Here is a 22896-nt window from a genome sequence, read left to right as displayed (position 1 = left end):
GGTCACTTATCCAGTGCAGTGGTAGTCCTATCCTGTTTCAGAAACCAGGATTTGTGACATGATTTTGCGTCACTTGCGATTTAAGTAGCTGCAAGAGCCGAGACTTGCATTTTCTCACTTTTAAGGATACTGCCATGCCCAAATTTCACAAGCAAATCTGGTGATCTTCAATTCATACCACAAGTAATCTTCAAATTTGAGCGTAATCAGAAAGAGTAAACCAACAATCATATTGTTGAGGTTTATATTCAAAATAAAGTTGATTACGGATCAAAGGACTGCTGGATGAATCTCCTAAACATCTTTTCCAAACCATATTTAAAAGAAAAACGTTTCAAGACACTTATTTTTTAGGTTTATATTCATAAAACGTTTTGAAGACTTTTTTTTAAAGGTTTTCAGTACTCTCATGGACAACGATAGCTTTGACCTGGCCCTCCGAAGAAAAATGTAGCTTCATCATTTGCATTCCCTGCTTTGTAATTAATTGCAGAGTAGCAATTATATTCGTCTTGCCAAACGGCAACAAAGGTAGGGTACTTGTATGACTTAGAATAATCCAGAATCCTTGGCTGTCCAATGAAACATGCAAAACCATACAACTCGTCCGCGTCATATCCACTTCCCATGGCTGTCTTTGTGTGGGGAGTTTTCCTGACATTAACACTATAAACTTGTCCTCCCCATTCAACAGATGTGGCACTGTGTTTTAGCGAAGAGAAGAGACTTCCAGGCCAGTATCCAACAGCAATGTTTTGACATACCAGCCACCAATTGGTTGTGGTTGGATCCTATATGTGATTCAACAGATGAAACTTATGTCAATTGCAACATCATTAATAAATGTTTCAACGAAGATGGAAAAGAAAAGATTACTTCATTACCATGAAGATGTTGATTGGGAGAACATACTGTTGTTGAAATGAACTAGAACCGGGCTCAACAGCTCCACCAAGGGCAATTTCGGTGCTAGTTTGCACGAATCCATAACAAGTAAGGTCGAAGCAACCTGTTTTCTTGTATCCATCAACCTAACAGAAAATGAAAATGAAAGGGCATGAAAATTTTCAATAACTGATGTAGAAATGTTGTCGTCTGAACATTCTTCTGCAAATGTGTATTTTTCAGAAGAACTTACAGTCCAGTACACAAAAAATCTAGTCCGTGCATCACTATATTCTGCTGGGTGTACCTGGAAAGATTAGTAACATGGAGAGCAGAATAAGGACATCAAGCTATTTCAGAATAAAGATCACTAACTCGATAAGAACAACTGGAGGTTTCAACTATCCTATTGGTGGATGAACTAACCGTCCATCCTGCTTCCACGCTTTCAAAATTGTTTACTGCACCACTCTTAAGCCAGATTTGAGCAGTAGTGAATTCGGGTAACCTTTCAACACGTGGGTTCCAGACATTTATTTCTGCACTGGCTCCAACATAATTGTATCCGTATGTCAAAAGGATTGCGGTCTGGTTCAGGAAGAAAATCAGTTTTTAGTGTTAGACATCAGTATTATCATAGGGGCTGATACGGAGATGATTAATATAGTACATAGCATCAGAATCACAACAAAGAAGTGGATTTAATTGCTGTGTATGGAGCAGGAAAGTTTTCATAGCATCAGAATCACAACAAAGAAGTGGATTTAATTGCTGTGTATGGAGCAGGAAAGTTTTCATAGCATCAGAATCACAACAAAGAAGTGGATTTAATTGCTGTGTATGGAGCAGGAAAGTTTTCATAGCATCAGAATCACAACAAAGAAGTGGATTTAATTGCTGTGTATGGAGCAGGAAAGTTTTCAGTACAGGTGTGCAACTATCATCATAAACAAAAGCATGTAACTGATACTAGTCGAAGACCGAAAAAGAAGAGAATGCTCTTGATATTTAAAAATTTCATAGATATGATATATAAATTTGAGAGGTATATATAGAACATGCAAATTTTTCATTAGCATAAGATTAGTGTACATGCAACCATCAAGTTCATGGGTTTTAAAAGAACGCTTACAGAACGATTTTCTGGAGTAGGATAATGAATTGGGCCTTTGGTGTTGTTGAGGTGCATAAAGCGATCCTGGGTGGCTGTTTTGTTTGTTCCTTTGAGATGTTCAGGGCTCTTTCTCCCATTAGTTCTCAATAACTCCTGCCTTCGGATTCTGCGGATAGGAATAGTTCCCTTTGGACAACTACCTCTTTTTTTCCAAAGTTGAGACACAACCGGCCGAGAATTCTCGCGTTCTCCATTTGGAGTCTCTGTTGAAGGAATAAAACTAGGTTGCATCTGCATATTTTGTGAAGCTTAGAGATAACAGTTGACACTGTCTGGTGGATTTTGGAAGGAAGAAATGAATAATAGTAAAAACAATACCATACGCAAAGAACATGGATTTTCATGGAAGGATTCATGCCTTTTCTTAGTAGATTCATTAATCACTATTGCAAATTTAAGTACGAAAATGAAAGAGAAAGGTTTATGAAATGGAGCTTGGAGATTCACCTGAATAGTATGGTTTTTCAGAGCAGGATGATCAAAAGCAGGTTGCTTGTAGATATCAACACAAGCAATAATATCTCCATCTTCACTCTGCAAGAACAATACCAACTGGCAATACATTAGGCTTGCTATCCTTGCCTTAATAAGTAAAAAAAAACAAGGGGTTAATTCTATTTTGTGAAGATTCTAACATGCAAAATTGGAATAAACTCTTCCATGGATAGATGGGAAAAACAAGTAATGTAGATGACAACCACACAATAGAAAATAACTACTTAGGCATCACTGAAGTCGATCGAGGTTGTCAAATATAATCTTAATTGGTATTTTTATTACTGCATAAATAACTCTATCTATTATTTCTTTATAAGAGGTTTATATAAATCAAAAACTATTTTATAGGAAACCTGAAAATTTAAAAAAGAAAAGAAAAAAGAATTGAAGTTCTAAACAAATTAATAAAAAAATAAAATTATCAGTCTAATTTTATAAATTAAATAAGAAAGAAAAAAAATTATAAAGAGAAATATTTTTCTAAACTAAATAGAAAATAATAATCAATTAGCAAAATAACATCTTTTTAAAATTTATTTTGTATCAATCTCCCTTGGATGGAGTAAACTCGTCCTCAAATTTAAAATATTTTTACTTTAATTTTTTGAATGTTTAATCAAATAACTCTGATATCATTTAATACAGAAGAAAGCAAAAAATAAAGAAATTTATTATATATCAAAACCTTCAAAGATCAAAAACATTATAACTATAAAGAGATTTTTAAATATCTAATTTTATTCATTTATATCTTCACTTAACTTTGTCAAAAGCTATTACAACCTTTTATATATAAAAAAAATAAAAAAGTCTAATAATAATGAACAATAAAATAATAAAATAAAATTAATAAATAAAAATATTTATTTTAAAAAAATTCATGCATCATTCTCTCAAGTTGGAAAGAAGTCAACCTTGAGTTCATACCTCAGTCAACCACCGTTTTTTATGAACATCCTTTGTGTGTAGGTTATTTTATTATTGGTTTCTGACATAATATATTTGTATGAATTGTTTCATTTTGAGTTCCACTACTGAATTTTCAATAATAGCAACTCGACATAGGCAAAAACAAGACACTAAAAGATGACAAACTATAAATATAATCCTAATTGGTATTTTTATCACTGCAAAATATTTTTGATATGGTCAGTTTTTTTTTAATAAATTTATAATTTTTTAAATAAACTCAAAAAACAATCTAAACAGCTAAAAAAATAAAAATATAAAACTACCAATTTAATTTCTTAAACTAAATAAAAAAACCATAAAAAAATATTTCCCTCAACTAAAGCTCCGTTTATTTAAGCTTCTCAACCTGAGATTAAAAAACTCAGACAAGGAAAAAATAATGACTAACAAAAATAATTTCTCCCTGGAAATCTTGTTGCATCAACAAGCTAAAAAACTTGGACTAAAAGAAACAGTTTCTTCTCCAATAGGTGATATCGGGAGGAAATTTATGAAGTACAATACAATATTTAGCCCAAAGCATAAGCAGTGAGTACATGCAATCTTTTAGTGTAAAATCCAGATGCTTTTGTATAAATCCTAAATCTTGTAGCAAAAACCTCATCTCTAGATAAGATCCATCATACATTGAGACTCGATGAAGTGACATCATTTGAAAAGAAATTGATATGAAAGCAATTACGCTTCTGGGGGTGTTAGTATGAAAATTAGTTGATAAGAAGAAAGAAAATCATGTCAGCACTGGCTCATGATAATGTTTGGTTGAAGATAGTATAAATAACTAATTGGCATCATATACCTTAATGGTCTTGACTGCAGGTTTATTGAGAAGCTTTAACCTCCTATTGATTTCAGATCGATGTTTTCTAGCTTTAGTTTTGCCATTTACTCCATTGCTCAATATGCAAAGTAGCATCAGCAACACAAGCAAGGAAATTCTTCTCTCCATCTGCATGAAAATTCTGTTCTCTAGCTATCTGTTCCTCTCTCTCTTGCACTCTAAGATGAAGAACACGAATAGACTCTCTTTTCTCAGAGCAGAAGGAAAGACAGCCCCACAAACATATATAGAGGCATATGAACTCCCCAGAAAGGAAGTTGAAATTTGAAAACAGAAAAGACTTTTCAGTCCTGGAAAACATTAATTACATTCCAAGCTATTTCGAAAACCTTGGATTGTATTTCACTATGATAGCTTTTTCTTTCCATGGAAAGATTACCAAATTCTCCCGCTGTAGGATTTACGATAAAGATCAAGATTTACGTCCTTTGGACAGCATGTGATTTCCTTATCCTATAATTAGCCCTCTAAGTCTGCGTAATGTAAGTTTTTTGAGTCGGATTTCATGACGGAGTGTAGGAAGATAAAATTAATAACTAATAAAGGAAAATGCAAGGCAAAGACAAGACGAAAATGGACATATACAACATTTGGTTACTTCATGTTTTGAAAATACAAAAAATTATTTCAAAACCATCTATTTCATGTCTCTTTTTATTTCTTTAACCAAATATATTTTTATTTTTACTGTCTTATTTTTCCTATCCCAGGATAATAACCAAATGTTATTATCATAAAACTCCCAGATGCAAAACGGCATTTATTGGAGACATGGTCAAATTCAGTTTTGCTGTTGCAATAGAAACAAGACAGACATGGTCAAATTCAGTTTTGCTGTTGCACGTAGAAACAAGACAGGAACAACTGCATTCTCTGATTCTTAAAGTTCTTCTGCCAAGTGTTCTAAGAATATGATTTCTTCATGTGATTATGTTTTCTATTTTTAATTACAAGAATCTTTTTATCAACGGAAGAGTGTATGCATTTTACATTTGGCAAGACAGAACCTATCAGTTACAGAAGCAAAGAATCTGAAATAAGTCAATCTTCATCCATTCAGCGCGCTTGGGAATTGATAAGATATTTGTTGTTGCCACCTTTAACATTACAATCTTAATTGAAGCAACTAGGCAGGTCCAAATAAAGAAATTGCATGGTGCTCAAGTTACAGCGTGATTTTTTATGATCATCCATATTAAAACTAAAAGATAACGTGACAAGCTATAATTTATAGGATGCCATTAAATATAGCTTGAGTACAGTAAAATTTCTCTTCAAATGACCTGTATCCTAGCAGACATTAAAAGTTATGATCAAGGGCACAGGGGATTCTGACCAGGCCCTCCGTAATAGAACTCAGGATCTTCTATGTAATCACCAATATACTCAGCATCATAGCACCTGTACTCGTCCAAGAAAGTTGAGACCCACTCCGGGAACTTCAAGACTAGAGAATTTTCACGAATTCGCATTCTCTTGATGCAACCGGAATTTCCTGATACATAATCAGGAAATTGTCCATTACCCATAGCTGTCTTGGTATGGGGAGGATGCTCCAGTTTTGAGCTGTACACTTCCCCTCCCCACTCAGCTGTTTCTGCATTACCACGCAACCAAGCAAACAAGTCAGGTGGCCAGTAACCCAGATTAATTTTCTCTCCATACTGCACCCACCAGTTGCCTGTGTTCGGGTCCTAAAACAAAATAAGATAAAAGAGAGATATGTTTCAGATGACGGGGGTGACTGAGGTGGGGAAAAGGCCACCATCAACCAACAATTAACTTTTCTGACCTTAAATATGAAAAGGGTTATTTGATAAGGGAGACCAGAAGGGACTGAAAGAGGATATATCGCTGCACCAAGAGCAATTTCACCGCTAGTTTGAACAAAACCAGGACATGTAAGATCAAAGCAACCTGTTTTCTTTGATGCATCAGCCTGATTCCAGACAGAAGAGAAAATAGTGAATCAAGACTTGTGCTGGATTTTTCAAAATGGATGAGATTTTAACACTGTCACTTATTCATGAAGATAAGTAATGCTTCGACAAGCACATTTCTCTTGATTTAGAGCTTGCGTGCAACAAGATAGGCCTGGCTTGAACTTACAGTCCAATACACAAATAATCGAGTTTTTCTGTCTCCATAAACACTTGGATTTACCTGCAAAGTTGAGAAGTGTTCTGGAAAATCTGATTTTATGCAAGAAAAACTGAACATTGCACGGAGTCAACAAACAATATGCAGTTGTGTAGCTTTGAGTTATGTAAATCAAACACAGTACGAATTAACAGTGTTTTGCTAACCGCCCATCCAGCTTCGACACTCTCAAAATCATAGTAAGGACCACTTTTCAGACTAACTTGAGAAGTGCTGTATTCATCATCAGATTCAACATGAGGATTCCAAACTTTTATGTCTCCCTTAACCCCTGAATAACTATACCCTTCTGTGAGCAGTATAGCCACCTGATCAGCATAGCGCAAAATTAGATACCATTCAAGTAGAACACAATAAATGACATAGTTGCATGCTTAATTAGAAACGATGTTCTATACCGAGCGATTACTCTGCTGAAGGTTTGAGCTGATGTCTTTATTGATACGAGTAAGCCGAGGAGAATAACTAGGCTTCTTCCTTCCATAGTCTTCAAGTGAATTTGTTTTAAGCGGTACTTTCTGCGGTAATCTTCGGACTGGGATTGTTCCCTTAGGACAGCTTCCACTTTTCTGCCATAGTCGTGATGCTAAACTCATTGAAGAGTCTTGATTCTGCAATCTATTTGCTTTTGTTGCTGTTTCCTCTATATTTGGATCGTAACTGGGTGCCATCTGAATAAAAAATTGACTTGAAACAATTTAAGCTAAAAAAACAATCGGAGAAAAGGTCTTCTGCTAAAGTAAATAGTAAAAATATGACCTGGATGGTGTGATTCCTTAAAGCAGGATGATCAAAAGCAGGCTGCTTGTAGATGTCGATGCAATCTATAATATCACCATCTCCTCTCTACAGGCACAAATATTGTCAGTGATTGAATAATCTACCCGTTCCACTACAAACAGAAGAGAAGTCCCCAAATTTAGCAGGAAACTTGTACCTGAAGTCTGCTTACTGTGTTGCTTTTGAGGTGTTTTATCTTCTCTCTGACTTCCAAAATCTTCTTTCCCGGCATCAAGTTACACTCCCCGATCCCAAAACCAAAAATAATTATTCCCAACAGAATCACCATTCCTTCAAGTGGCAAACCGCGAGAACAGAAGCTTCCAGCCATTTCTTAGGGGAAAAAGTTACTTTAATCAATAATAAATCTTGGAAAAAAACAATGCTTCACACAATCCCCTGCCCCATTAATGATAAATGAACTTGAATGTGATGTAATCATCACTTGATGGTGATCAAATCATGCGGACATTCCAAGTACTTCCAAATTCAAAAGCACACAGAGTTAGTATGGTACACCTAATCATCCATTTTACGTTTCCATCATGTCATATGATATGCAAAATGTGAAACATGCATATACAGTAAGTTCTTGAAGAATATAATTTTGGAACATTCTGGGACCAAACCTGGAGGCTGTAGTGACCAACTTTTGAGATGAGCAATTAAGCTGTCAATAGCTAAACCTAACTCCTTTTGATATTATGTTGCAACTCTTTGGATCCCAGTATCTTGACTAAGTAGAAAGAACATTTCCCAGTACATACAATCCGGAGAATTTGACCATACAATCTTTGCCACTTGGTAATCAACACCATCATGATTCCCATCATCAAAACACGTAATTGTAAGGTGAAGTGCAGAAATCAAATTAGATCCATTTATGTTAATTATATCTTTTCTTGCTATTTTTCGTATTGTAATCCCATCAATTTATGCCAAAACCCAATCCAGAAAACATTTAGGCGTAATCCCATCAAGAACACTTGAAATCTTCAAACCAAATCACGGGTCCAACGCCTTTGGTGTAAAACTTCAACAACCTGGCAACGGTATTGAAAAACTTTGGAAATTGGCTGCAGTGATTTCAACAGCACGCAAAAATATTTAGCTGAAGTCTTGTTCTTTGTTAGTAGTTTCGAAATTCTTTTTGTATCTGGTTGAACTTTTTCGTAAATATATATATATATATATATATATATAATGGAATTCTCTATAGCACATTGATCAGAATTTTCAACTAGAGTCAGTTTAAGTCGTAGATATCCAGTTGGATCCTGTTTTTATCTTATACTGGTTTTTTTTCCTCGGCACAAGTACCATTCAAGTGTGTATTTATTATTCTTACTAGTTTTTATGAATTAATTCAATAGTTAATAGTTGAAAAATACAAAGTCTATGTATATTTATTAATCTAAACCATTTTTCTTCTAATCGCTTATATTCTATAACTGAAAACTCTGGAAAAAAACTCGATAAAAAGTAAAACTTGACATGATATTGGACCTCAAATATTTATATTTATATTTCAATATCATAAAATTAAAATGTTTTCTCCTACCAAAATTACTATTATATTAAAATATTTATGAATTATGTTTTATTAAAGAAGTCATCTGTTCAAATAAAATCTATATATAAAAAATGCATAAGGTGTATGGTGTGAAAAAAAAAATTATTCAGAATTCTTTAATTTTTAACTTGATAATTTTAGCATTGTAGTTTTTATGAATTCATTTATTTTAAAGAGTTCATCCTTATTATTTTTGAGTAAAATAATAAAGATAGATGCTTGAATAGAAATTTTGTGTTACCTTTTGACAAATGAATTCTTTTTTAATACTAGTAGAATTGGTCAAAAGGAATAAAACTTTTAATCTAAAAGAGTAAAAAAGATAACACAAGACAGTAACTAAGGATCCTCTAAAAAAACTAAGGTCTATATAATTCAATAATTTACTAAATTTTATTTATTTTAATTTTAATTATATATAAGGTGAATAAAAGTAAAGAATATAGGCATGAGTGAAGGTTTTATGAATCATTATTTTTAAAGGAGTCTTTTTAATAATAGGAATGATGATAAAAAGTGAAAATACAATAACTTGTAACCTTTTTTTTAATTTTTAATATCGGTATTTTATATTTTAGTAACATCTGTAAAAAAAAAACAAATCTTGAAAAAACTGTTCTTTTTCTTTCATCTAATTCAGTCAGAGATATCATATATATATATATATATAAGCTTTTAATTATTAGCTTTTAAACCTATTTTAAGCCTTTTTTAGAGTTTCCATAATCAAAATAAAGTGTCAATAAGATTCTACATATGCTAGTTGTGACTTTAGAAACTTATTTTATATTGTGTATAGTTTTATATGACATATAAATACCATATGTTGAAAAAAAAGATTAACCCTATGTTTTGGTCTTTTTCCTGCATAGATATAAAATTGAATATTGGCATCTATTTTATATTACCATACACAAAAAAAATTAAATATTTTCTTTATATAGAATAAAAGTATTTCTTAATGTTGGTGTGTAGGATTTTTTTTAAGATAAGACAATATGTTTTGTATTTACCATAAATTCCTTTTTACTATATAATTAAATATTGTTGTGAAATTAAATATTTCCACATAGAGTCTGTATTTTTATGGATAGTTTTGGATATGTTGAGAATATATAATCTTTTGTTTAAGGGTAGTAGAGAAATTCATCAATCTCGTACCTTTATCATTTTATTTTTATTTTTGGTGATATACCTATGAATGTATAACTCAATAAATAATTCTTCAAATCCCTAAGAGCTAAATTCTGTCCCTTCATGTCGAGGAAACTTGGTTTCCCTTTAATAGTGTTTATAATTTTAGTAGCTTCGGTGTCCGTGTGTTTTGCCACATGACTGCCCTAGGTTTTTTTTTTTTTTTTGTAAAAACTAATATTCAGATGCTGGAATAGGGTAAAAAAATATATAAAAAAAATTCATCACAAATCTATAATTATAGTGATTAGGTCGAGCTAACATGAAATATTTCGTTAAATTCACAGCAAGATAATTAATAAGACTTAAATAACCTGATAAAAAAATAAAAAGAATTACAACTTTTTTTTAAGAAAAAGTTCATATTAACTTTTTAAACATGTAATTCTAGTCATTAAACCTTAAATATTTAATATGAATAAATCATAAAGTTTAATTTTCAATCAATCAAATATTGATGAGTAAAAATTAAAAAAAAAATCAACTATATAAAAAGGATTAAAAATAGCAATTAAGAGAATGAGGATTAAGGTTAAAATAAAAATAAGTTTTTGTATTTAATTGAAGGGTGAAATTGAAAATAAAAATCAATTTAGTAAAAGAACAAAAAAAACTTAAAAAAAAAAGGGATCAAAATTGACATGGAAAAATCAAAACAATATCTTAATTGAAAGGTGAAATTGAAGAAAAAAATTAGAAAAAGACCAAGAAAAAAATTAAAATTAAAATAATAAGGACCAAATTGAAAAACATAATACTTTCAATTTGAATTGAATGATAAATTTAAAAACAAATAAAACTTCTATTAAAGGACCAAGGTAAAAAATTAAAAATCCAAATAATGAGGAATAAACTGAATAATATAATATTTGATAATTTTTTATTGAATGATGAAATTAGAAACAAAAAAACTTTCTTAAAAAAAATCAAGGCTAAAAATTAGAAATAAAAAAATAAGAATTGAAGTTAATTTACCAACAATAAAAATAGCCAAGTTATAATTTTAGAGAAGTGAGAAAAAAAAAAGGCTTCATAACAAACTGGACTACCATTGAAAACATGTATTATACCAATATTAAAAGGATACAGTGATGTTTCCAACAACAGAGCAAAATGATATTTTTAGATGTCGGGAGGCGCCGCATGCAATGCATTAATGATGTGGGTGACTCTTATCCGTGTGTTTTTTTTTTATTTAAATACCAAAATGCTCTTACGTTAACTTTGTAATTACAAAAGAAAAAATCATTGTGACAAGACCAAAAGGCCCCTTAACTCAAGGTTTTCTTTTTAAGAGATATTTTAATCGTTTTACTATGCATTTTAATTATGTATTACTTTCTTATATTTTGAAAAATACCTAATTGCTTCAACTCACATTATAATAACCAATAAGACATTGTGAAAAGAAAAAAAATACTTTTTAACTCTATTTTTTATTTCTAATGATATTTTGATCTATTTAATTGCGATGAGAAAAAATCACTTATTCCTAATAAAATTTGTAATGATTAATGCTCTTAAAAACTAGGGTTAAGTTTTTTGAGTGGAGGGGTAAAATCATCATATTATTCTAATGAAAAGCAACCCTAGTGTTATAGTGTTTTTTTTAGGGGTTTTAATTTATTTTAATGTTACAAGTTTCTGTTTTATAAATTTTATTTTAGTTTTATTTTCTTAAGAAAAGAAAATAAGATTTTTGTTAACAAAATACTAAAAAAGCTAAGCAATTTACTATCTTAATTATTGTAAGCCTCAATTAATTGTATTTTGGATTTGCATAGTACAACTCTTTTTTTTTTATCAATGGAATTTCTTTTCTAATTTGACCGTTTCATGTTGATTTCATTTTACATTGACTTTGACTATTTATTCCAATAAGTTAATGTGAGTTTCTCATGTGATTGAAAAAGCATTTTGTCATTGGGTTGATACTCTATTTTACGATAAATTGTTCAAATTTTTTATTTTATAAAAGATTAAAACTAAATGAATTACAATAAGAGAAAGAATAGGATGATGAAACCCCATTGTAGCTATATAACCAACACATGTTGCCAGGAAAGAAAGCCCCTATTAAGAGGAAGAATTAGATTATGAAGCCCCATCATATCTCCATAGCCGACACATGTCACCATGAAAGGAAGCCCCTATTGAGATGATTTCAGCGCACCAAAAAAGATTGTTTTTGAAGCTAGGAGAAAGCCACATATACCACCTCCAATACAACAACTACTCTCACATGCGCAAAATAATTTTTGCTTTCTTCGCTTAATTTAATCTGTATTTTATAATAACTTTTCATTTAAGTATTAGATTTAATCTCATCTAAGCCCAAAGCTTTCTTTTTTAATTTAGTTTTGAATTCTCCCGTAACTCTTCAATTTAATTCTAAATTCATTGTATTGAGGCCCAAAAAAGGCTCATTTAAAATGAGAATAAAAAAAGACAAAAAAAGAAAAATAATTAGTCAATTGGGTTAACATAAGTTGTAAATTTGATAATTAACCCTGATTGACTAGAGATGATTTAATATATTAACTTCTTAATATTAAAAATAAAGATTTCATCTTAATTTTTTTAAATTAATTTGTAATTTTAATAATCACCTAAGTTGTTTTTAGATATGAAAAATCAACTTTACCATGTTGTTATAACTTTAAATAATGAAACTTGAGTTAGGTAAGGAATAAAAATTTAAGTAATTTAACTGGATTGAAATAAAATTCTCTACAATCTATTTATTTTTTTACATTTTAAAATAACCCAAAGTTCAAACATCGTTGTATTATATTTTTTTTAAGTTAAATTAGGTTACTGAATAAATCACTATTTTCATAGATTTAGTGAAATTGCTTGCAATTTAGAAAGATAATCAATAACATCAATAGTAAGCAATTTAGAAAGATAATCAATAACATTAATAGTGTTGGATGTTCTTCCAAGAAACAACCGATCCTTTTAGTGATTTAGACAAGAAAGAAAGCCCTCGCAAATTTTCAAATTCGGGCTACCTATGTGGGAATTGATTGCATCTTGTGCATAAAGATGAGTCTGAGTCATCGCAAATCAATGAAAAAATGAGTCACGCTGCCAGGCCCTAATGAAGAAAGATCCAAAATGATTTGTCGGTGTCAATCTCCTCCATCTATCTATAAACAATTATTTAAAATGAGAAAAATTCCGACTAATTCTTCTAGGGATTTTCATTTTATTACAGTGTAATTCATGAATTTTCATATGTTAACTCTGGTACTTTAATTCTTTAGGATGTGACTTTTCATAATTATCGTAATATGATTAGAAAAAACACAGGGATTGTATATAAACAAAATAATACTTCAATTTTCTTAAAAATTAAAATAAAAAAAAACTAGAATTTTCTATTAAAATACAATATTTTTCCATCTAAAAAACTAGTTTTTTTTATTTTTTAATATGCATCGGGCTTTAAAAATACATTTTAAATATTATTCATAGTTTTTATTCCCAAGTTTTTTATTGTTTTCTGAATGAAAAAAAGACATGAACAATTTTATTTTTATTTTTTACACAAGCTCCTTTTAGATTATTTTTTATATTTTCATATTGAGTTAGTTTTATAGATGTAACTTTTATTTTAAATGTAATATAAATATGTTTTTAATAAAATGTGCAAGAGTCTTGTAATTTTTAAAATAGTGATAAAACTTCAGGATGCACTCTAAGTTTTTTTTAAAAAATTATATTAAAGGGTGTTCGGTTACGTGATTATTTCTACATTTAAAATAACTACATCAACTCACTTATTTAGTACAGATTTGCAAGAAGTATCAAATTGCTGCTTTTTAAGCTAGAAAACTAATGAAGAGTGGAGCATGTTGCACTATTCATGGGTTTTTTTTTTATAAATAGTGGAGCATGCTTTACTGTTCTGGCTAGATCGATCTGGTTCAATGTTAAAAATACATTGAATCGGGTTTGATCTAACAAAATAAAAAAAAATATTTTTTTTATTTTTAATTATATTTTATTTGAAAAGCTAGTATTAAATATTATTCAATTATACTACATAAATTAAACGGAGATCGCTTGATGATGTAATATTTGCAGAATTTTATCGCAATCTCAATTTTATTCCTGATTATATTTTAACTATGTTGTAGCGCTTTTAAAAAATTTAGTAAAACAATAAAAAATATTTTATATAAAGTATTATTCATTTCATGATATAATAGTAATAGTTAAATCTATAATGTTTAAATTAAAAATCATTAATATTAATATATATTTTTAAAAATTATTTTATAACCTCAATTTCAAAAGCATTCTTAACCAAACACATTAAATTATTTTTTCTTCAATCTTAATTTTAATTAAATATCTATTTTTTCAAATTAATACTAATTAAAAATAATTTTTATAAAATAATTTTTTTTAAATGATAACCGTAACAATTATCACAGTACAGTATACTCTTAGTCATATTTCATGTTAACTCCGCCTTCCTGTCGCCGCTGCCTCCACCAGGCGCCATCCTGCTAGACTAGTTTTATTTTGATCATTTAATAGGCATTATAAAAAGAAATTTGGATACAAAAATGACACCATCCTAGTAATTCGGTTGTATATTTGATATTTGCTCTAAACGTGGTTATAAAAACCTTAAAAAAAATTATAATATACTAATTTTTCTTTTATATTTATATTTTAAATTATTTTAATATACTAATTTTAAAAATAATTTTTAAAAAATAAAAAATATTATTTTAATACATTTCATTATAAAAATTACTTTAAACAACAATCACGTTTACAAACAGTAACTCACCCGCTCACTCACAGTACAAAGATAATAACAGCAGAAAGGGAGAGGGAGAGAGAAGAAAGAGAGCTTGGTTTTGACGCTGAAAGGGAGAAAAAATGGTGAATCATATGCTAATGATAACAGCTGATTTCGAGAACATCGCTAGCCTCCAGCCTCAAGGCGGTTGCGATGATCCTGATTTCTCTTACTTCTTCAAGGTCCACTCTCTTTCTCCTATCAATTTTTTTAACACTTGAATTAACATATGTTAGGGTTTCTTACTGTATCTACTTCTTCAGATTCTTGTTTGGTTTTTTTTTTTTGCGTGTGGTTTTTATCTGCTTCCGCTATTTCTAATGTGAATAATTAGCACAATCAGCGGTTATTTCCGGTTTACGATTCTTTACTTTAAATCCTATACTCTTTACTGTTCTTAAGTTTTGTGTTTTTGGTGCATTTTTGTGTATTTTAGTGGTTATTATTATGTGTGGTTGTTATTTAAATCTGTATTGTCTTTCATTTTACTTAAATTGATGTTTGTTTTTTGTTACTTTATTATACTTTTGAACTTGTTTTTTGATATCCACCTGGTATCAGAGCCTTGTTAGCCATGGGTTAGGGATGGAATGTGAGTCTAGTTCAATTTGTTTTGGTTTTTCAAACGGGTGGATCTAAGCTCATAGGAGTGGTCCGGGTAGCAAGTCCGAGAATGCATTGAACCCGTTGGTTTAGCTCTAATCTTGCAGGAGATCATGTTAGGGTAGCCCAAAAGAAACAACAAGATGTACTCGTACTTTAGAGCTTCTTCATCCCCCGCCTGTAATATCACTGGCAATAGAGTGATCAACCAAGAAGAAATAAATACTGAGAATTTTAGCAAAGCCATTGACAATTGAGAAATTCCAAAAATTGCTCAAAAAGAAATCTACGACCATAGCAGTTTCAATTTCTTTGACAAAATGGATTGCATCATCAAAACTGAGGAACATGATATTACTCTGTTCAATGATTATGAAACCATTAGAATTGTCTCAAAGTTCTATAAATCATCATAGTAAGAAATACAACTTTATCTATGTAGGATTTATTTCAAGTTGGTGTTAGGACTTGATATTGCAATTCTTATGGTTCTTAGTAGGTTCCTAGAATTCAATGATTCTTTGTTAGTAACCATAGAGTCCAGTCTTTTACAGTGGACCTATATATTTTAGATGTGTTGACCCTACAAATCACGACTCACAATTACAAAATTCAGAGTGGATTCTTACCTCTTTTGTTAGTCTGGCATGCTGATATTTGATACTAGTACAATACCAACCAATTTTGCTATATAAGGAAGCATTCACTTCCCAAATCTCAAGAGCACATTAGGAGAATATTCCATCCTCTTCTAATCTCTCAAAACTCGGAACCTCATTTTCTTCTACCAAAATCCCCTGAAAATAAATATTATCAAATTTGGTACTATATTCGTAAGTGTTCAATCCTGTGTTCAAAATCAATTTGTTTGCTTTTTATTTCAACTTTATTTCAACTGCATATATTTGCTTCCAGTGGCCTGCTCTGTTGCCCAATTCTTTTTTATTTACTTCAATCGCATAGATTTGCATGTAGTGGCTGGTGCTGCCACCTAGATTTTATTCGTTTGTGTTAACTTTCATCAATTTATTTTTTTTGTTTGCTTTATTATCTGATATCAAAGCTGGGTTGGAATGGGCATCATTAAGTTGTAAGATCTGAATCCACCAATGGGTAGCCTAAGTCATAAGACCTAGTGGGCCCTCATATAGGACATCCAAAGTGAGAGACGTTACCTGATTTGTTCTGGGCTAAAAGGATTAAGAAGTGCCTTCACTACCAGCTATAGCTTTTAGCAAAACCATGATGTTGTCCAATTGGTATCAGAGCCACTAGGGTTCAAGTCTTGCTTGGGAGGAATGTGCAGCATTGAGTTGTAAAACCTGAATCACCAATAGATAGGCTAAGTTGTAAGACCCAGTGGGCCTCCCACATACCTGATAGACCTTACTAGGTGGATGATAAAGTAACAAAGAAAATAAATTGATGAAAATTAAAGCAAACCAATAAAAATTAGGCAGCAAGGCCATCCATTAGATGAGAATGTATGTAATTAAAGAAAATAGGGGATGCAACTGGATGTAATTATGCAATTGAAATCAATCTTGGTACAAGAATTCTACATAGAAAAAAAATTACTGTTGAGGGTTGTTTGTTATTGTAGAAGTACTTGAACATCAAAAAATTTGTCTTCTAGTGCCCAGAAAAATTATTTTCTTTTTTACCGAAAATGATGATTTAATGGGACCAAAACTTCTGCATCTAGTTCACAATTTGTAAATGGGTCATTAGATTCATGTGAAGAATTGGAGACAAAATCTGCCAAAATATCTTGCATAAGCTAAACATAATCTTCTTTGAATTTTTCTGCTTCTAGCAGTGCATTAATTGAAGATTTTTTTTGGAGAGAATGATTGGTTGATACTTAGATGGTTTTAGATAATTGGGGATTTTTCAAAATCCATGCACAGATCCATAAAATACTAAAATTATAACAAAATTGGAGAAGTCTTGGAAAAGATACTTTCTTTGGAATTGGTTGAAATTTATTGCCAGAAGTTTGATATCCTTCTGGAAGAATTTCTAGTTTGGTTCCAAATCAGGACCGCCATTAAATGAACCAAATTGGGAATTGGATTTTTGTTCTTGATTTTCAGTAAAACATTCAAGAGTGCTTGAAATGTTGATTTTGAATTATAAAGGTATTAAACTAGAATCCCAAAAATTGAATGTTGGGTTGCTTTTTAGCTTCGTGTTATTTTGGTTAAAAAAATTTGGTATGCTTTTGTTCACTCTAAGGAATGAATGGGTTACAAAATTGGAATGGCCTTTTTGTGTACTGTGTTTGATTTTGACTGGCCCAATTTTGATATATTTTCATAATAATTTCAAGACTTGCTTATATCTCAAGCTTTGAAATGCCAGGTTGGAGGGAAAATATTTTTGGTAAAAAATCCTTGGATCGTTATGGTAAAACCCATGTTCTAGTAGAAAATCTTTTGAAAATTTTGATTTGAAAAATATTGTTGAAAATTGTTTTATTTCTGAAAATTATCTTGAGGGGTTTTTGAAGTCACCACCTGAAAACAGTTCGAAGAGGGGTATTTGACTATTTGGAATTTAAAACCATCACACCCTTTGGATTTTGAAAGATTTTGATAAACTGATTTTGATTCATCAAGTTCAAGATTACTTGTTTTGATAGAAATTTGTTTCTCATGCCATGAGGAATCTTCTTTTGTTTTAGCAAAAGAAGACAATAATTATTGGAGTAACAATTGGGCTTTTAACAGAAGAACATTTATTGTACCTATGTCCAACAAGTGTTTGGGTATTATTTGGTATGGTCGAACAAGAGGCTGAGGAACTGGTTGAATTGTTAACTTCTGGTGAAGAAATTTCATCTCCATCAGAAATCATTTGAGCCCATGTTTTGACTTTTAATCTGCTTTTTTTGGATTGCGAGGGCATAATGCCCCTTCCTTTGCTTTGTTGTTTAGTTCGCATCAGGTCATCTTCCTTGCAAAAACTAGAAGTTTGGAAGGGAATTTGAATCTCCTTTGCTTTTACATCAATCTATTTGGGTCATCCATATATATTGTATAATGTTTAGAATTTTTATGGTTTTTCGTTTCTATCTTCTGTTCCTTTTTTTATTGACTATAGTCACTAGTGAGATCTGCTAGGTTGTTTGTTGATTTATATATTTATTTATATGTTTTGCTTGTTGGAGATGTAGATTAAATGTGGAAGGTGTGGAGAGGTGAGCGAGAAAGAAACATGTGTGACTTTGAATGACACTGTTCCACTTCTTCAGGGAAAGGGAACTGCTCATCTCATTCAGAAGGTAATCTTTTGTTTCATTGTTCCTTTTATTTTTGTAAAATCAATCACACAAGCTCATGTGATTAGCTAGTATTGGAATTGATTTATTGAGATGGAGAGTTTGTTTAGTTCATGAAATGATGCTCTGGTTGGTTGCTGGGAACGAAAAAGGGAAAGTTGTGATCTTGAAAGTACAGCATTTACCATGGTGTTTCATAGTACGGCTCTGTTTATCTTGATTCTATGTTTTCTTGTTTTTTATTTCAGGTGTAATGTGATTCAAACATAGCTAGGACTTTTGTTATTGATTTCTTGTCATGACCATTTCACCTTTGCAGCAACAAAAGAAGCTGTTTAAATTTCTTGATTTATTTTTAGTCATTATCTGTAGGAAATCTTGTGAGAATTTTTAAGCAACAAGATGTTATGATTTAGGTTCTTGAGTTATGTTTAGTCGTTATCTGTAGGATCAAGTCTTGTGAGAATTCTTAAGCAACAAGATGTTATTATTTAGGTTTTTCCTGGTGTTTTATAATTAGTGGCTATGGTATTAAGCTTTGGAAGTATTTAAAATTTTAATCAGGAAACAGGGTAGTATGTATTTGAGCAAAATAAAGCAAACTATAATTAGAGATGTGCATTGAATGATCCTTGTTGTGTGAAAAGCAAATGAATTGCGTAAATTGTACTTGCTGTTTCATAATGATTGTGACTATTTATATGTTGTAGGTTTGGGGAATAGATAGTAATAGGAGTTATTTGCTATATCTGCTTGCTTCTGTCCTTGGGCATCATGTAATGGCAGTATTTCGTATGAAATATCATCTTCAAATGCTGAATGATGATTCTATGAGCCTTTTTTTTTCGTGAACAGTGCAAGTTTTGTGGGAGGGATGGAACTGTGACAATGATCCCAGGCAAAGGCAAACCACTGACCCAGGAACTGAGTGAGGGAGCAAAATATGCCCCATTGATGTTATTTGACTTCAGAGGTTATGAGCCAGAGGGTTTTGTGTTCAGTGGTGCATGGACAGCTGAATCTGTAAGTTTCTGTTCCTGAAACTCTCTTACTGAACATTAATCATTCAAAAGTATGGATAGTTTTGTGGATTTGTGAAGTAAAGGACAATGTGACTCAGGTGCATTTCTTTTGTTTAATCCCTTGGAATAATAATGGATCATTAAAGGAGGATTGGGATCGAATCCAAGCCATTGGTTGAATATCAACAGTTATGATTTCATTCGTACGAATTATTACAAATTAGTGCATGATTATAAGTTTTTTTTTAAATGGTATTTACTTTATTTTGTGAAGAAATCCTAACCATTGATTTCAAATCAATGGCTTGGATTTCATGAACATGATCTATTGTGTTCCTTGATCCAAATCCATTAAAGGAATACTGTGCTCAAGCTTATTTCTCCATCATTGCTGGGCCGAAGGAGCATGCACTTACCATTTTACCATCAGACTTCTTATTTGCAATGCTATTTTGCTTTTTTCCCTTGGTTGGCTTTGAACTTTGTGCTGCTTGTGAACATTCAAGACCCGTTTGCATTTAAACATTCTCAAACTGGGATACATTTATATGGATGAAAGCTTTATATCCAGGGTGGATTTGAAAAAAATCTGATCTATCTCGGTTCCCATTACTGAGTTGCAAACTGGCAACTGATAAGATGGAGAAATTTATCATGCATTGTTATAGAATGCAAAACCATGTGTTCAAGCTAGATATGTAAGGGAATGGAACTGGTAGGCATAACACATTAGTGTATTCACCATTTTATCAAAATCTTAAATTTGACATATCTTTCGTCGTTCAAAATAGGTTTACATGCTTGGTGAATGCCAATGATTTTAAATACACTTCATGTCGAAACTAAAGGTGGACCCTCTTCCCTCTCTGTTTACAATGAATTGCATGAGATGCACCTGTGTATGTGTGTTGAGGTGGGGTGGGAGAACAACAGAACAGAGTGGTAAACAACAGGTTCAAGAACTTAAAGAATGGAAAATTACTTTTTCCAATCTTTGGTAGTTGAAATTTGGAATCATTATACACCCTACAGGCTACAGAACAAAAACTGGTAAGATTTAAATGAAACCAGCTACTTTCTATCCAGCAGATGGAACCACAAACATTTGTTTACTTTCTTTGTTAAATAACTGGTGTGGCTCTTGTGATTCTTATTCTTTTATTAATAGATGAACTTTGCACTACATGTCTTGAAGTGTTCGGTGTCTTTTCCTTTTCTTGATAAATATTTCCAACTTATAGCAAGTCATTTTTGCAGATTGCAGGGACAAAATATGAAGACATTGACTTGTCTGGAGAGGACTTCAACGAGTATGATGAGAAGGGAGAGTGCCCAGTCATGATATCCAATCTCCGTTCCAAATTTGAAGTGGTGAGGTAGAATGGTTGTTTTTCCAGATGCACAGTCCTGGTAAATAAGAGCAATTAATCTCTTGCTGATGAGGTAGAAAAATCATTTGACTACGGTAAATATAGTGGCCATGAGACCAATGTCTGGCAGCGGATTGATGCGCCATTTCTGAATTATGGTTGATTATCTGCCAAATTATCAATGAATCACACCATGGTTGACGCTTGTGAAATGCGTTTTTTGGTTATATTTTTCCAATAATGTTTATGATTTTCTTTGATGCCTATTGATCTGGGCATGCGGGCCAACAAAATTTATTGGGTCTTAACTCAGCAGGGAAACTCAGCTGAATTGTCTCGAGTGACAAATTTTCTCAGCACCATATTTTGCTGGGTGCGGAAAGGCATGTGGAATCCGTGGCGTGGCTTGTGGCTTGTGAGAAATGATTACTGTTTAATTCTCTTGCTGAGTTCCTGTTAAGAGTCTTGCCGAAATTTTATCCCATACTTGATTATATTTTTATTATCATTATCTTATGTTTATCGCTCGATAGGAGATTCGCGACTGGCTGGGGTCTGGCTGAATTTTTTGTAATGTAAAAGAGTGATGCTTAAGTGAATGGAAAAAAAATTCATGATTTGATATTATAAAAAGAAAATTTAAAAAATTATGGTTATCAATCCTTAAAATTCTAAATATATAAGGATAAAATTAAAAAAAATAAACAAATAAAAAACTAGCAAATCCAGATAAGATATTTAAAATTTACAAGTGTATCATGTAAATGTGGAATAATCTAATGGAATGTAAAATTATGGGGTGGCCTGTAACCTGAGGTTTAGAGCAGGTTGAAAAAAAAATAAACAAATAAAAAACTAGCAAATCCAGATAAGATATTTAAAATTTACAAGTGTATCATGTAAATGTGGAATAATCTAATGGAATGTAAAATTATGGGGTGGCCTGTAACCTGAGGTTTGAGGTTTAGAGCAGGTTGGTTTTTTAATAGAAATTTAAGGAGAATTAACTTGGTATGAAATGTCAAAAACACGGGTTGACATGTAATCTGGTGAATTTGTGGTAGACATGGTCAAAATTTATCTAATGTTTATTTTTATTTTATTTTAAATAATGTTATTTTTTTAATTTTTTATAAAATAAAAATATTTTTTAAACTTGAGCTAACTTGAGTTAACTCACTAAACACGTAACCCTGCACTTGTAATGAATTAACTCTTAGATCAACTCCTAAAAAATAAAAGGATAGCATAAAATTTTGAATTAAATGGAAAAAATCAAAAAAATAAATCAAATTAACAAAAGAACTCAAGACAAAAAATATAAAAATTAAGATAAAGATTATCAAATTTGAAAAAATAAAAAACCAAAGATTATGGATCCAACAATGAAAATAAAAACAAATTAAAATCTAATACGAGGGTTAAGAATCAAAATTTAAAATAAAATATATTGAGATCTTAATCTTAAATATCATCAAATTTTAATTTAAAATATAAAATTGAAAAGAAAAATCAAATCCATAAAAGAACCCAAATTAAAAATAAAAATTAAGATAATGAGTACCAAACTTGAAAAAATTAAAAATCAAGATTATGGATCTAATGATAAGATTTAAAAAAATTAATAAAAAAAATAAAAATCAAATTTAAAAATTAAAATATTAAGGGTCAAATATAAAATGTTATAAATACAGGATAGAATTTATTTTTTAATGGCCA

General features: G+C 31.0%; 2 protein-coding genes across 4 annotated transcripts in view; one reads left to right on the top strand and one right to left on the bottom strand.

Annotated features, from left to right (window-relative positions):
• Positions 1-21637, top strand: part of LOC105122242 (UPF0587 protein C1orf123 homolog) — a 29026-nt gene extending 7389 nt beyond the window's left edge. The window contains exons 1-5 of one of the 3 annotated variants that reach the window (XM_011021243.1): positions 14885-15081; positions 18681-18788; positions 19641-19808; positions 20599-20655; positions 21065-21151. In XM_011021243.1, coding sequence (XP_011019545.1) covers positions 14980-15081; positions 18681-18788; positions 19641-19808; positions 20599-20625 — 405 coding nt within the window. In that variant the 5' untranslated portion in view covers positions 14885-14979 and the 3' untranslated portion in view covers positions 20626-20655; positions 21065-21151. Of the gene's footprint in view, positions 1-14884; positions 15082-18680; positions 18789-19640; positions 19809-20598; positions 20656-21064 lie in introns of those variants that run through there. The other 2 variants (XM_011021242.1, XM_011021240.1) reach the window with 2 other exon arrangements.
• LOC105122410 (uncharacterized) lies at positions 144-7674 on the bottom strand. Its single transcript, XM_011021502.1, is given in 14 exon segments — positions 144-791; positions 885-1031; positions 1139-1192; positions 1312-1473; positions 2018-2290; positions 2507-2689; positions 4329-4425; positions 5694-6064; positions 6163-6309; positions 6480-6584; positions 6587-6838; positions 6929-7201; positions 7290-7376; positions 7468-7674. Coding segments are annotated over 14 exon segments (2709 nt in total). The 5' UTR covers positions 7642-7674; the 3' UTR covers positions 144-407.
• Positions 21638-22896: the final 1259 nt, after the last annotated feature.

This window comes from Populus euphratica, unplaced genomic scaffold (genome assembly GCF_000495115.2).
Source record: "Populus euphratica unplaced genomic scaffold, PopEup_1.0 scaffold19.1, whole genome shotgun sequence".
Taxonomy (NCBI): Eukaryota; Viridiplantae; Streptophyta; class Magnoliopsida; order Malpighiales; family Salicaceae; genus Populus; species Populus euphratica.
Note: the sequence above shows the minus strand (reverse complement) of the source record. Positions and strands in the feature narration are given on the sequence as shown.